Below are 15,680 nucleotides of genomic sequence, written 5' to 3' on the forward strand. Positions count from 1 at the left end.
CCCCTTAGGCTACCTTCTTCCTATGTGGTCAGTTGTCATTTATATTGTGGTGTCATCACTTGGCCTCAATGCTGAAGGCCATAAGAGCAAGATAAGCTCTTACCCTTCTCTGCTTCTCTGCTGCTGTGCGTGGTTTTATGTTGGCTAAATGCTGCTGAGTCCATTTAGTGCAGAATTATGCCATCAGCATCCGTGAACCTGGAGGGCCAGATTTCTGCACAGTTTTGGGCTTCTTCTGGTCAAGCGCACCCGATTCAGCTCACCTGTCAATTAGTAGTTCTGGTAGGTCCGTTAGAGCAGGGAAACCAATGAAGTCCAGGGCGTTACTTTAACATAAATGTTCTAAGGCAATTAACTGGTTTCCTAAACCATTTGAGTTCAGATAACTGGACAACTCAAGGGCAGGAGTACCCCCTGGACAGGGCGGAGACTCACCACAGTCTTTGTCTTTGTTTAATCCATTAGTGTCCATTAAACTGAGCCCGATTTAGCTACAGTAGCCTCGTAGCTCCATTGCACAACTGGAGAAGCAAACCTCAGACACTAAACACGTCTTGGCCGATCGACTGAATTAGGGGAAAGGGGAGAATTGCGCAAATGAGAATTTTCACTGCCCTGTCCCTTTAAAAGACCTGTCCCAGCAGTCACTGTTCCTGGGTGTTCTGTATCAGATAACACATTGCAGGGCAAAGAGCACAGAATTACAAAGTCTATGGAGATGAGATTCAGCTGAGTGGCTCTTACTGGGGTTCACCTTACTGCCTTTTACCCAAACAAGGACAAGCCTTTCCCTTGCTAATCACTCAGGCAAGTCACTTTTTTTGCCAGACCACCTAGCGGGCCGGCCTAGCTTACTACACTCCACTTAAAGCACATCATACCAACCCTTAAACATGGTGGTGGTAGTGGCATGGTGTTGGGATGTGTCCTTGTCTCAGCACCTGGAGTCCTGTTCCGTATCTAAGCAGAATGCTGGTTCGTCTGCCTGCGAGCTGAAGCTGAAACATAAGCTGGTTTTACAGCAAACCTACATCTGAACGGCTGAAAAGGAGCGAAATGAATGGCTTGGAGTGACCAGGTCAGGTCCTGACCTGAATTCCATAGAGGTGCTGGGGCAGGGCCTCACAAACAGGGCCTCATGCTTACATATTTAGAGGTAAATACATCTTAACTGAAGTAATTCTGAAAAGAATGGACACAAATTTCATGTGCATTCGTGATGGTTTCTCCAGTATCTGGTACTGACGGTCTGAGGACTACATTTAGCCACAGAGCTAACCAGTATCTGTACTGCCGAGGGGAGGCGTAATCTTACGTAGGCTGAGGTAAGCTGCGCTTGGGTCTCCTCACTTGAAATATTATTGTGAAGGAAAAAATGGCATGTGCCGGCCTCGCTCAGCTACGCTACCGTGCCATTAGCATTGTGACTGTGGCTAGTAGAATCATTATTGGGCTGTAAGCACTGTGACCATGCCATTAGCATAGCTATTATAGGGTTATCAGCACTATAATTATATTGCTGATATTGTTAGCAATGCTATAAATACTTTATTGTAAGCAATACAATAAAGAGCCGATATTTTGGTCCATCCTATGCAGCCAACAGTGGTCTGGCAAATCTAGGCTTGTCTGTTTTTTCCTTTTATTTCCATTCAAGCAAATGAATCAGTCAAAATCAGTTGAAACTGACCCCCAAATAATTCATATTTACTCATCTGTCGTTACTGAATTTCCAAATGTTTACTTTTTCCCGTCTCTATACAGCATCAACACTTTCACTTTCCCCATCCCTGCAATTCAAGGCCTTGCCATTGCCCTCAGCAGACCACCAAACCAGCCTGCACTACAGGACTGTGCAAGTCACAAATAGAAAAAGAGAGTAGCACCACCTAGTGGCCTAATGATGCTTTGACATGAAAAAGAAGATACTGTCTCAACACTGGAGGTTTATTTCACAAAGCTTCTCAGTTCTGGATAGAAAACAAAAAGAGTGTTTGTGCTGCAGACATCCCAACCCTGAGTTTCACCACTGTCAAGAAATCAGAATGACTAAATTTCTCAATAACGAACTTTGAGAATTTGGTTGAATTTCATTGAATTAGACTTCTCGGAAATGTTAAAAGTAAAAAAAAAAAAAAAAAAAAAAAAAATATATATATATATATATATAATATTTTTTTTATTATTCAAACTCTGCCCCTTTCTTCTTTCATATTCGTGAGATTGTTTACCACAAACATAAACTGATGTACACAGACCAACTGGTATCCATAGAAAATAAAAACAGAAATAATTCAACTTTAGCGGGTTGGTGATTTACATACAAAGGAAACAATAATAATAATAATAATAATAATAATAATACATGCTTGCATTTACATAATTATTTCCAAGAAAATAGTGTTGCTTTCTCATTAAGCTTAATTGCCAGCAAGACAGCAGCCTTCTTCACGATCAACACGGACGGTGGACGCTTAACTGGACTATAGGGATTATAATTTGTCCATGCACATTTGGACACTTATTTTCAAAACCCCAGTGACTTCAGCAATCAAACGGAGGGTCAGCAAAATAATTCAACATTAAATTAAAGTAAAAAAATAAATAAAAAAAAAAGAGATCAACATAGACCAAGACTGTTCCTAATCTAAAGCTAGTCTCCAGCCAACATCTGCAATGCAGTTGCTGTCCACAAACTTGTTTGTTTAGACTTCACAATTTCTTGCAGTTGTCCAGGTCACCCTGAGGGTCTTCCTACAGGCGACCACCAGGGACTATTTTCGCAAACATCAGCACATTAAGGAAGCAACTTTGGGGTTCGGCTAGGCTAGAAGCACTAGCTAGTGAGCATTTGGCTGTTAACGTTAAAGAGGCAATTCCCACTGATTAAGTGGGCGGTTGGGCCGCGGTTGGGCCACCGTCACCTTCTATGGCAGGGGTGCTCAACTCCAGGCCTGGAGGGCCGATCGCCAGCAGTAATAGTTCAATAGCTGACCTACTCAAACACACCTGATTCAACTCACCAGTTACTTTCCAGGCAACTTCCAAACTTTGCAGAAGACCGACCAGCCCTCCAGGACTGGAGTTGTGCACTCTGTAGTATGGATTTGTGGTCTGGGTTTGGGTTTATAAGGTACAGTAATAGGAAGGCGCTAGAGTAAAGTCAATATCTCTTGGTTGTATCTACCCGACATGCCTGGTGTGGACTAGCATTTCTGCCTGAGAAGGTTACCATTTGAATATTTATTAGAATATTTCTCAAAGGCATTAACCCTTACACATTCAAATAGGAAATCTGCCTGAGACTCCCATGCCTAATTAATACAGGATTCGGAATCCTGATGCATGCCACACACCGACATTTTGTTACAATCATATAAACACATAACTTTCACACTTTCCATTATTTTCATAACAGTTTTTCTATGGTTTAAAAAAAACAAAAAAAAAAAAAAGACTGCCTTTCCGATTATGCCAACACTTCATGACGAACGGACCAATGGAGACGATCCAAAATAACTTGGAATTCAAACTTCGTACAATTCACATGCAATAAAGTTTAAATGCTTAGTCCTGTTGGAGAAAGGGGGCTTTCCTACACCAGGGTCAATTTGCTATCCAGGTAATACTGTCGCCAAAGCTAACGTGAGGAACCGTTTGGACTAATATCTGTGCTAACTCTGCGAACACTAACTAGTACATTTTCGTCCTTTTTTTTCTTTTAAAGTGCTTTTCAATATACCTTGTTTCCTTATCACAGACACTTTGTGAGGCCTCTTTAAAAGCGGCATCACCCGGCCGTGGCCACCTTTATAAAGTGGGAGGAAGTTCACGAGTAGAGCATAAAAGTACGTTTGCGAAACATTCATCAAGCGCCGACATCGAATAGGGCTGCACGATAGAGCGCTTGTATACCATTGTGATGTCATAAAAGGCTGAGTGAGTTATCACCAATCAGAATGCTGTCCGATCATCTTGACCAATCATGGTTCTAGAAGAGTGTTTCTGTCGGTGCTTTTGATCACCGTCGGTCTTTTTCTCCTCAATTGTGAGAAATATGGGTCTAATCGTGTCAAAACTGGAAGACGACATTGCTATGGGAACGAGTGAAGATCCCAAAAAGCATGTTCTGCTTTGAGGTGTTCAGCTAGATTAAACTGCAGCCATGATGCATTATATTTAACCCCACCCCAATGCGTAGCTACGCACCAATCAGCCAAACCCTTGTGCCGCCAAAACAGCTTTGACCCCTCAAAGCATGAACCCCTCAAGACCTCTAAAGGTGTCCTGTGGTGTTAGCAGCAGGGCCTCTATGGATCACATTTATGACACCTTGGGTGCCCGTGACCCTGTCGCCTGTTCACCAGTTGTCCTGTCTTGGCGCACTTTCTCGGGAACACCCCACAAGGCCTGCTTGTCGTTTTGGAGATGCTCTGACCCTCCAGTCATCTCGCCATCTCAACTGAACCCTTGTCTCAGATTCTTTCGCTTGCCCACTTTGCCTGCTTCCAATACATCACCTTCAAGAACTGGATGTAGATCCCACCTTATGATTTGGGTGCCACTGTAATGATGATAAATTTTTTAATGTTATGGCCGATCTGTGTATAAGCTCAATAGTCGTATTTTGTCCATATTGTGCAGCCCTAGAGTCAAGCATGTAACTTCAGAAAAACATCCAAGGTAGAGGTATGTTTGGAAGCGAATTTTTTGGAAGCTTGTTCTCTGGCCAAGCCACGTTTTGCATGTGCTCGATGCCTTCAGCTACAAAAGCTACCCCACTGTGGGCCCGAGTTTTAGACGTTATGATTCCGTTTACAAAAATACAAATATAAATAAATTATTTATCATTTAGCTTTTTTTCTCTGTGACTCTTGACCTTAGCCTTCATAGCTGTAGACTATAGCCAATAACCGCGGACAATACTTGTGACGCGATTCCCTGCAGTTAGAAAAGACCAGACGAGAAAAGAACAGATTGGGCTGCTGATCGAGTGGCACAACAGTCTAAGCGCTGGCCATATTGTCAGGAAGATCGAGAGTACACTGATGCCACAGCCATCCTAAGCCAGGAAATTCAGGAAATCCTTCAAATGCAGCTGTATTTTAACAGAACTGGGCGGTTAGCGGCCTCCTCCAAGCGTGGGTTTTTACATGACTTTGTAGTCTTCGTAAGGCATCGCGTGGAGGGGCAATCGGCAATGACTGAGGAGAAAATTGGTCAAATAAATAAAAAAAAGCTATAATAGGAGGGAGGTGTCCATTACATAGAGCAAATGACAGGTGCTAATATAGGGAAATATACTGAATGTGTGTAATGCTGTTCACAGGTACGGCAGATTTGAAGGAGTATTCCTTAGAGCGGTGGTCACCAGCTCAAGCCATCTCAGACTACTGCCTTCAGAAGTGCTTAATTAGCTAATTGAGGTGTGCTGAATTTGATCTGGAGGTGAAAACACTTGTCATGGGTACAAAAGCATAGCTTTTTCTACAGAAAGGACACTGCGTGTGAAATCCTCACACCTTTGGTGGTCAGTACACACATGTATATTGCAAATACATGGCAGTAACTGCAAGCCGTTAATACATCCAACGTTGTTGGTCTTACAGGTAAACAACATTGTGGAGAAAGGCTGTAGGTAAGAGCGTATGAAGAGAGAGCGTACTGTTACATAAAGTACACACAAGGGCTCGACTGACATATCACGTGGTACCAGCAGAATATCCCTAATAACGTCAAGGAAATATACAGTAAAAATCTAATAGAACACCTTCAATAATGTGCTATTGTTCTGAATAACCAGTCACACTGTCAGGCACTAGGGGGCGCTAGGGGGATTTTACAATTCTTTTAAAGGGCAGTAGATTCATTCATAAGGCTAAACGACACCTACATAGGCCTTTCATAACAACTGACATAACTTCTGTATATCTAAAACCCATTTACAAAGGCTTGTTATATTGTTGCTTGCCGAGTTGACGACCTCAACAAAACCGATATATGGAACAGACGGTTGCCAGAACAATCCTTCATAAATGTTAATGCAGCTTTATGTTGGAAGTGATATAAAATTACTGCGAATCGGCTGTCAACAATCTCCCTTCGGCTCTGAACAACTCAAGAAGTCGTTGCACGCTAGAACTGTTCACTTGCCCGTGGTCCAAAAGAGCCGAAGTCTCCCTCTGTGGCTTAAGGTTTTGGTTCTGGAGGGTCAAGTCAGGCGGAGATGACTCTGCACATTCATTCTAGTGGGTCAATTAGAATCAAAAGCAAGACATTCGGACGGACAAGACAGCATGACGGATAGAACAGTAAACGTGTGGAATTACTCAGTCTGTTTGTTTGTCATTTACACGTCAGTCATTTCAGAACCAGGTGGAAAAACTTGTGGTACAATCGGTCGAGGGGAGAAAAAGGCACTGGAAAAAAGCTCTAAAACTGACGACAGGTACTCCAGCATTCAGAGAAATACAAATCTAAAAAACTTCCCATATATTTGGAAAATATTTTTTTTGCGAAAACGGTTAGAAAAATCTCTTGCACTTTAACCACGATTAGTACGATTCTACCAAAAAAAAAAAGTTCCACCCCAAGAACTTTGAACCAACTGTTAAACATGGTGGTGGTTGCATCATTCTCTAGCGCTCCCAGCTAACATGTCCATGTGGGACCTGTATGGGTACACCAACTGGTTAAACAGAAAAATTTGTGCTCAGGTTCCATGTTGGCCCTACATATGGATGCAGTGATTAGAGCAGGATAGGCATCATCTGGGTTGTACACTGTTTATGATTAAGGTGGACTGTAACGATGGGGCCCATTAAATAAAAACGCATGTACAAACCCACTCAAGCCTATACCCAACTGGAACCCACCTAGCACATCTTCCACCCATGTGAGTCCCACATGAGCATGTCTGCTGGGACGGTTCTGCCGCCAGTGGGACTTGGGTAGAGTGGGGTAGAACTAATGATAAAGGTTCAGGCGGTTTGAAAGAGTTTGGCGGTGAATTTTTACATGCTTCAGAATATTCAGAGGGTCGTCTGAATCAGCTTAACCCACTCTTGGCATCAGCACTGCAGTATAGAGCAGCAGATCGAATCAAGTTGTCTGGGGCTGAGCTGTACCACCATCATCTTCGAGGGATGCTGAAATGAAGGGAAAAAATAATAAACAAGAAAAGAAGGTAATATACATGTCACAGTGCTCAGCCAGTCATATATGGGTTGATGGGAAACAGTCTCTCTCCCGTTCTCAGAGTCTCACAGAGCTCCAGCTCATCAGGTCCGACCTGGCCCGGTCCGGTCCTATCCGGTCAGGTCAGTGGGATTCCAGCCGGCTGTACACAACTCTGCTCCCTGGCAATGTACGCCATAGCAAAGGCAGCGGCAGTGGCAGCTGGTAATTGCGAGGCACGATGCCCTGAACGTTCTGCTCGAAGTATCGGAAGAGGCAGAACCACCAGACCCGAGAAAACGTGTTCCCCTGGGAATTCTGCTTGAGAAACTGTAGAAGACACAAAAGAAAAACACAGAAATTAGACATAGAAGACCAAAACAAGCAACAGCAATGCTGAAGAATGGCTAAATTCATCACTCTACCTAAAATTTCTCAAAGTACACAATGTCTGTAGAGAGATCTGCTACCTGCTGCTTCTAATATTCTACCTTTTGATTACGCAAGACAACACTTTCAACTTTAATGTACTTAGGAAAGAAGCCATTGGCTCAAACCCTACTTATAAGAGAGGTCAATGGGGAACTGATCAAACAGCTCCTGAGTGGCACAGATGCCCAAGTGTTGGCCCAATCACTGGTTTGACTCCCACACAAAAATTCTTGTATGAAAGTCCCAGGGAGCATAATTGGCCTTGCTCCCTCTGGGTGGACAGGATGGCTCAGTCCCACCTTCCCCCACCCCCATTATTCAGCGTGATGCTAGTTATCAGGGGCCTCTGTTAGCCAACATAACACAAGTGTGAATTTTTTGATGGAAGTCAATGTAAAAAGAATTTTAATGCAAGTCATTTCGGACCACTTTTATTGATCCACACACACATACACAGATCATCCATAACATTAGTACTACTGTCAGGTGAAAACAATGATTATCCTCATCTACGGTGGCATCAGTCAAGGGGTGGATATATTAGGCAGCAAGTAAACAGTCACTTGAAGCTGATGAAGAGGTTAAAAACAGAAAAAATGGTCAAGCATAAGAATCCGAGACACTTTGACAAGTGCCAAATTGTGATAGTTAGATGACTGGGTCAGAGCATCTCCAAAAAAAAAAGTGGTCAAAGAAAAGACAATTGAACCAGTGAAAGGGCCATGGGCACTTGAGGCTCACTGCAATCCATAGAGGTCCTACCTCACAACTTACAGGCCTTAAAGGATCCATTGCTAATGTCTTGGTGCCAGACACCACAGGGCACCTACAGAGGCCTTGTGGAGTCTGCTATGGCAGCACAAGGGGGAACTATTCAATATTAGGCAGGTGGTGTTAATGTTATGTTATGGCTGATTGGCTCCTGTGTTTGTTTTGGTACTATGCTATTTTTTTAAAAATCAAGCCTTTTGGTTGACTAAGAACATCTGTAGTTTGGGATGGCCCTATAAGGTCACATGTTCGACAAGCCCAGACTCACCTGCTGATTAGCCATTGTGTGGTACCACCAGAAGAGGCGTGTAGTGATGAAGTAAGCAACTACCACATCCACTGTGTAGTGATCGTGAGCCAGCAGGATACAGAAAATCCCCACAGCGCTCAAACACAGGCAGATCCAGTGATACCACCAAAACCTCCGTGGAGAATCTGTGCGCGCACACACACACACACACACACACACACAATATGCAATTCAATTCTCGACCTCCTGGCATTATTGAAATACCACATACCGTAACACACTAGGGACTTTGTGGTACTGGAACAACAGCGTGAGTGTGACTGATAAGCGGGACAGTTGATGTAAAGGCAGGCACTGCCACTAGGTGGCACTGCTAGCTCAAATTTAAGTCAATGCGATCATGTACAGGAACGGATTCTCTTGCCACTATTTCTGCGGTCCTTTCAATAATTTGACCTCCAGTGGATACTTACATTCTTTAATAAAGAGGTATGTTAATGTTAGCATCACGGTGTGCCCGCTGTAAAGATAATCCCCACACATGTTGTGAGCTCCGGTGATCGACAGACCACCGCCAGAGATCATCTTCATAATGCGCCTCGTCTGAGCCTCGTAGTCCCCGAACAGCTGCAAAAGACACAAAGAGACACACATACACACACAATCAACACAGAAACAAACTGCATACACATATCTACTACGTGTCGACATGTCTATTTCATGGGCAATTTGGGTAGAATCCAAATATAGGGTAGAATCAACATAACATATGTTTAATAATGTAATATTAAAGCCGCTGGAACACCAGCATCTCTGCCTGCAGTCAAGTGAGCTTTACATTACTATATACTCTCCAAGAAAGAAGTTCCTGCTCTGCGAACGACACATTCAAGCTTACCTAAAGCTCGCAGCTGATCACTAGGGTTGGGTGTTATCTGCTTTTTCATACCTTAAAATGTAACTGTGGCTTATGGTATTACGGGGAAGTAGACTGCAAATGGTAAACTTCTCTGAAGCAGCAGATCAGTTAGCAGCAAAACAATCTGCCTACCAAGTCTGGCTGACTTGTCTGGCCCACTTATAAACGTTTAGACGGTTAGAATGGGTCAAGGACAGAAAGGACAGAAAGCTGAATTAAGGGTTTTCCCTGTGGTTTTGGATCCGTAGCCCACTCGCTAGGCTATCCCCTGTTTAGCCAGCTTGACTACAAACACACTGAGTATCAGACATATGCGCATATTAGCTAACTGCTGAGCTACCGACACAAGCATTGACGATTAAAACTTGTGTCTGAGAGCGAAGTCGAGCAACTGGTGTTTTGGAAGTGACGGAAAGGTGAAATGAGGGGCCGGTTCTGTTGTGTTTGGACTTGTAGCCTGATACATAGGCCTAGATAAGTTAGCTTGCAGGCTAAACACCACAGCACAGGCCGTGTTCCAGCTAACTGAGGCTCAAATCACACCCGTTTAGAGGATAAAACCTCATATCTGTGAGCGCAAAGTTAGTGAACGGTCTTAGAAGTGTTTTCTACTGTTTCCACTCAGGTACATGTAGTAGACATCCATGCTTCATCCAGGTTTGCTTGCTCTACCTTTTCATCAAACTGACCATGTGGCAAACCTCACAACTAGGGTGGGCTTTCCCCCCCCCACTGTTTTCAGAGAGTAAAATCCACAATAAGTGAGCATCCACAGCTCCACCAACCTCTGTGGTTCTCTTAAATAGACATGGGAGAATAAGAGGATTTGCCCAGGCACTAGACACTAGACACATCAGATACCGCATACCGTGGTGTGACGGTATTACCGATATCCTGCCCAACCCTAGTTGACCACACAGACAAAGAAAAGGGCAAACACTGTACAGACTGTGAAGCTTGGTAGTAGCAGCATCATGCTCTGTGCAATGAGCCTGTTCCACTGGCAGCGAAACTGCCCCAATGTGGACTGAACAATGAAGAAGGAGTGTGTATGATCACACTTTGCATGCAGGCATCATTACTGTGGCAGGACAGGAAACCAAAGCCACTGACCTTGGGCCCCTGAGGGTATGATGAGTGACAGTGTTGGTGAGAAGGTGTGGGTGTGCAACCCAAAGACAATGAAATCCAGGACAATATGTGGTTTATCATTGTCTTTGTCTCCCACACTCAGTTTCAGTACAGGTGCAGCTTCTAATAGCACGTTTTTTCTCCCTTCCCCTACATTGTAAAAAACGAACCATTTACAAAGAATAACAGATGCAACCGTGGAAACTTTCTTGGAAAGTCATGCTCAATTCAACACAAATTAATTCCACTATGCGACCAAACCAGAGTTTCCAATAATACTTTCTCCTGCCGGTAATGGTGTCTGGAAATGATTCAATTTACCAGACAAATGAGCACCGCTCAGGGCTTCCAGGTGGCGCAACTGTCCAAGTGTTGGTCCTGACCAGGTGGCCTAACTGTCTTAAAATGTTCAATCCCCAGAGATGCCATAGTTAGTCATTGCCAGGCAGCCAAAAAAGCATAACTGTCTGAGCTCTCTTGTTGGATAGGTCGGATCCCTCAGTGTGATGCTAGCCAGCCTGAGTGTTTGTTAGCTAAGGGGACAGAATTGGCAGCTGGCGTTCTCCTTCATGTGTGGAAAAAGAAGACGTTGGCTGGCTTTACATGTCTCACATGCTAAAGGTTGACCTAGCCAATGGCACTGGCATACACGCTTTACAAAAGTTACTGCAGAGAGCTTTACCTTTGGCGAGCATTTGAAGTGCATGCCTGGAACAGGCAAGGTGGTGACATACATGGTCACACACCTGTAGAGGTACAGCGTGCCCACGATGAAGAAGAAACGGCGGCCAACTATGGCCCTGAAAAACAACAGAGAGACATACACACAAGAAAAGTTAGCACAACTTTGGACTAGATTTAAAGGAAACCCTGACCGCTAATGGTGTTCATGTCCAAGACATGTTTAATCAGCAGCAGCATCGTCATCCAGTCAGCTAGCACACCTTTACATCACAGTGTGGTGACGTTCATATCAGTAAAACAATGGTGAGATTCACTACAGGGATTTTGCCCACTGGCCATGTTTATATATATATGATATTATTATATCTGGATTATGAAAAAGAAAACTCTCTCAATCGCAAAAAAAATATTAAAACTACAATTATTTTTTTGTTTAAATGGCAAAAAAAGTTAAACAAATTACAATTTTATTTTTTTTAAAAACCCACAAAAAATGTTTTTTTAATCGCAAACTGACAACTGTCAATCACAAAAATATTATCTTTCTAAAATGAAAACTTTCTCAATCGCAATTCTCAATCGTTTATTTCTGAAAGTTTTTTTAATTAAAAAAAAGTTAATTTCAGAAAGTTAAATAAATCAATTTTAAATCAATTTAAATTGTTGTTGGAGCTTTGTCAAACTGAAATAAGAGAGTGTCTCTTCAACCATTTGGATGCAACTGTTTCATTTGGATGAAAGTGATCATGTGATACAAGCTAAATTCTTCATCCTTCTGGCATTTTATTTGAGGCTAAGGGTAGATGCCCCCCCTGATAATCAAACCCAATCCGGACAGAGTCTTATTATTCAGATTTAATTTAGATTTGGTTGATAAAAATAAAAAATGAGGGCACGTCATGGCTTTCCTCAAAGGGATGGAAAGTGTACTGGTATGACAGGAGTTCACCTCGTCTAACACAGCCTGAAATGCCTTTGAAAAGGCCCTGTTTGGAGACCTACCTATGTTTGAGCAGGAGCCACTGTATGATCCACATGCTCACCAGCAGCATGCCGTTAATCTCGCATATGGAGAAGGCCCACTGCACTCGCTCAAACAGGTCAAAGAACTTATCCGGCAAAGGTGGAGACTCCTCTTTGGATGGGACTCGTTCGTGCACCACCGAAATCACCACTGACGTTGTGACGAAGCAGCACAGGGCGTACAGGAAAGCCATGGCCGTTTTATACCATTCGGTGGGAAACGAAGAGCGCTCATGTTCTGTGGGTAATGGAATATGTATACGAACGGCCTCTGATCGGAAGCCGTTTTTTGGCTCCCCATTGAGGACCTTTCCGTTGCTAACGGTCCCATTGCCAAGGGAGGTGCCCACGTGTCCGTTGGTGTGGTGGCTGCTGCTGTGTTTTCCATTCTTATGCACCTCCATGTGGTTGGCAATGCGTAGCGTCTCCACCCGCTCCAGCAGCTGGCGGCCGTTGTCCCCAGTAACCCACGACAGCGGAGGTGCCCTGAAGTCCGATTCAGAGAGCTGTAGGAGGGCGCGGCCGTCTATGTCCCGGAGGGCTTCCGAATATTCGGTCATGCCCTCGTCAACCAGCCAAGTGGATACCTCTGCCACTGACCAGAGCCCCACCTCCTTCATGGCTGGCGAGGGGTGAGTCAGAGCAGGAAAAAGGGCAGGACGGGGGTGACTTTACAGTTTACACTCAACAGTCTAGTCCCAAGAGAACAGCCATGATGCTCCTGGAACATCGGAGATGTGGTGCTGAGGGATTCGTCTTCTTAACCTGGACCAAACCAGAAAGCTGTGTAGATGCTTGCAGCCCAATTCCTCTGGGTTTTCTTTCAAGAACCGGGTCTCCAGCACTGCAAGAACAGAACATAGAGACAGTTCAGCTACATTTACATACTGATGAGGGTCAATATAATGAAGCTTGTGCAGCTTAAACGGTTCCCACTTGCAGGAAGTTGCTAGGCTGTAGCTATGTGGTCTATGCAACAAAAATATGCAACAAAATATGATTAATCAAAATTAACTGCACAAAAAAATATTACTACATGGGCATTATCTACACAACACAATGCAATTAATCTGCATTTCACAAATACTTGCAATGAACTGTGCAAAACTACTGTGATTCATCTCCATGAACTGTAAAAATAACTGATTAATCACTATTACCTATGCAAAAAAATCACCATTGATCATGCAAAATTATTCTAAATGATTCTTCACAGTCAACAATGCATAATAATGTGATTAATCGTGATTAACAGCACAAATAATGTGATTAAATGAGATCACCATTATTTGCTCAAATAAAGCAAAAAATAATGCAATTACAGGTGATTGATTTTTTGCATGGTTTGACAGTCCAAAAATACATATATAAAATACAGCGATGTCAAACTATTTAAGTGTTTCATCTGGATTAATCTCATCATTTTTGTGTAATTAATCAAGGTTATTCACATTTGTCGTGTCATGTGTCCCATTTCCTGACACTTTACTATAAAGGTTAGATTGTATTCTTTAAGCACAAATGAATGGCAAACAAGATACGACCAGCTACGTACTGTGGTGTATGTGTGTGTGTGTGTGTGTGTGTGTGTGATGATTGCAAATGAAGATTGGCCTGTTCCACAGCTGCGAGGTGAGAGGAAAGTCAAGGCCTTTGAATAAAGCAAGCCATAGACCAGTCCCACAGCCTGTCCTTTCACACACTCACATGGCATTCAAATGACACCACATGGCCACAGGAGTCCATGACTGATAAAGCTAGGCAGTATTACGATGCTCATGACATTGGAACAAATTACTTACAGCATACTTTTTTTATATACAGCGTAGCAGAAATGTAGTACTGGCCGAGTTTAGCAGAGTACACTGAACAATGACTGGTCAGGCGCTTTCAGGATGCTGAAAATACTACTGGTCAATGCTGTCTGACATAGCTAGCCATCAGATGGATATCCTGTGATTGATTTCATACACAGAACCTGTAGCCACTAGTCTATGCTCTATGTTTTAAACACGCTTGCTGTTTATATCAAATTTCAGTATAGTAGAGTATAAAACATAGCATAGTATAAAAACCCACCATAGGTACACAAGTTGACTTTATATCCAATCAGAACAGTGGGATCCGAGAGCCACTGTCTGACACCAAATCAATACTGAGTTTCTGAGGATCGACACAGTATTGCAAAACACAATACTTCCATATATATATATGAAATGTCTTACAGCATCCTTTGCTCACACTCTTATTTGCTATACAATGGAGCAATGGACAAACAGGTAGCCTATCAGGCAACAGGTAGCCCAGCTAATGACAACCTCACAAATAAGATGCAAACCTCAGACTTTGAGAATAGTGTTATAATTTCCTAGAAGGCAACTGTCTACAGTCAAGCGAGTTTTACATCACCATGGACTGAGCGCTGCAGTCCAAGAAAGAAGCCCCAACACCTACACCTAAAGTTGATGGCCAGATAAGAGTAAGAGTGAATGTAAGGCTTTTAACCTTTTCCACCCACTGTACCTGTAACTGTTAAGCTACAATCATGGTGGTGGTAAGATAAGATAAGATAATCCTTTACTAGTCCCACAGTGGGGAAATCCACAGTGCCACAGCAGCAAAGGGATAGCAAGACACTCAGATGCAAAACGTAGATAAATTACCACTATATACACAATATAAATTATAGGAGGGGGGGGGGGGGTAATTGCACATTGTATTTTTACACTGAGGGACCTCTATTCCCTGAACATGTGTGTGTATGTGGTCCACTGAGAGCAGTGGTATAATGCACTGGCTCTTCAGAGTTCTTCAGTGTGACCTAAAGCCATCAGCTAGACCGTTGAAAACTGGACACAACTGGGAGCATTCCAACAGCACAATCAGAGACTGCTATGAAGTACATAAAGCATTAAGTTCTGTGCCAGGAAACCCAAAAAAAAAAGCTGAGCTTTACCAATAATGGCAAGAAGAGGCCCACAACAGACAGAAAATCACTATAGGCCTGGTATTACCATGACATTTCTGTGTGCATAGTGTATGGAGCAGGCGTTCTCTATTTATTCAAATGACTAACTGTGTTTTACGCGATGCAAAACAGCAAGGCCCTAAAACCTCCTGTGCAGAGTGTGGCAGGTCTATAGTGCAGCTACAGGAACCACACTGACTTTCAAAATCTTGCTAACCTTTACCACTGAAATGAAAGCAGCCCCACGAACAGAGAGAGTGTGGGAGAGCCAGAAAGACGGAGTGAAGAGTGAAAAGGTCAAACAGAAAATAACAAAAAAGAAACAG

General features: G+C 43.2%; 1 protein-coding gene across 1 annotated transcript in view; it reads right to left on the reverse strand.

Moving 5' to 3' along the window:
* Window positions 1-1,926: 1,926 nt before the first annotated feature.
* The window catches only part of sgms1a (sphingomyelin synthase 1a), a 30,160-nt gene continuing 16,406 nt past the window's right edge, over window positions 1,927-15,680 (reverse strand). The window contains exons 2-6 of the mRNA XM_072689949.1: window positions 12,366-13,230; window positions 11,362-11,479; window positions 9,103-9,256; window positions 8,648-8,814; window positions 1,927-7,506 (exon numbers count right to left, since the gene is read on the reverse strand). Coding sequence (XP_072546050.1) covers window positions 7,321-7,506; window positions 8,648-8,814; window positions 9,103-9,256; window positions 11,362-11,479; window positions 12,366-13,006 — 1,266 coding nt within the window. The 5' untranslated portion in view covers window positions 13,007-13,230 and the 3' untranslated portion in view covers window positions 1,927-7,320. The remainder of the gene's footprint in view (window positions 7,507-8,647; window positions 8,815-9,102; window positions 9,257-11,361; window positions 11,480-12,365; window positions 13,231-15,680) is intronic.

The sequence above is a fragment of the Salminus brasiliensis genome, chromosome 10 (assembly GCF_030463535.1).
Source record: "Salminus brasiliensis chromosome 10, fSalBra1.hap2, whole genome shotgun sequence".
NCBI lineage: Eukaryota > Metazoa > Chordata > Actinopteri > Characiformes > Bryconidae > Salminus > Salminus brasiliensis.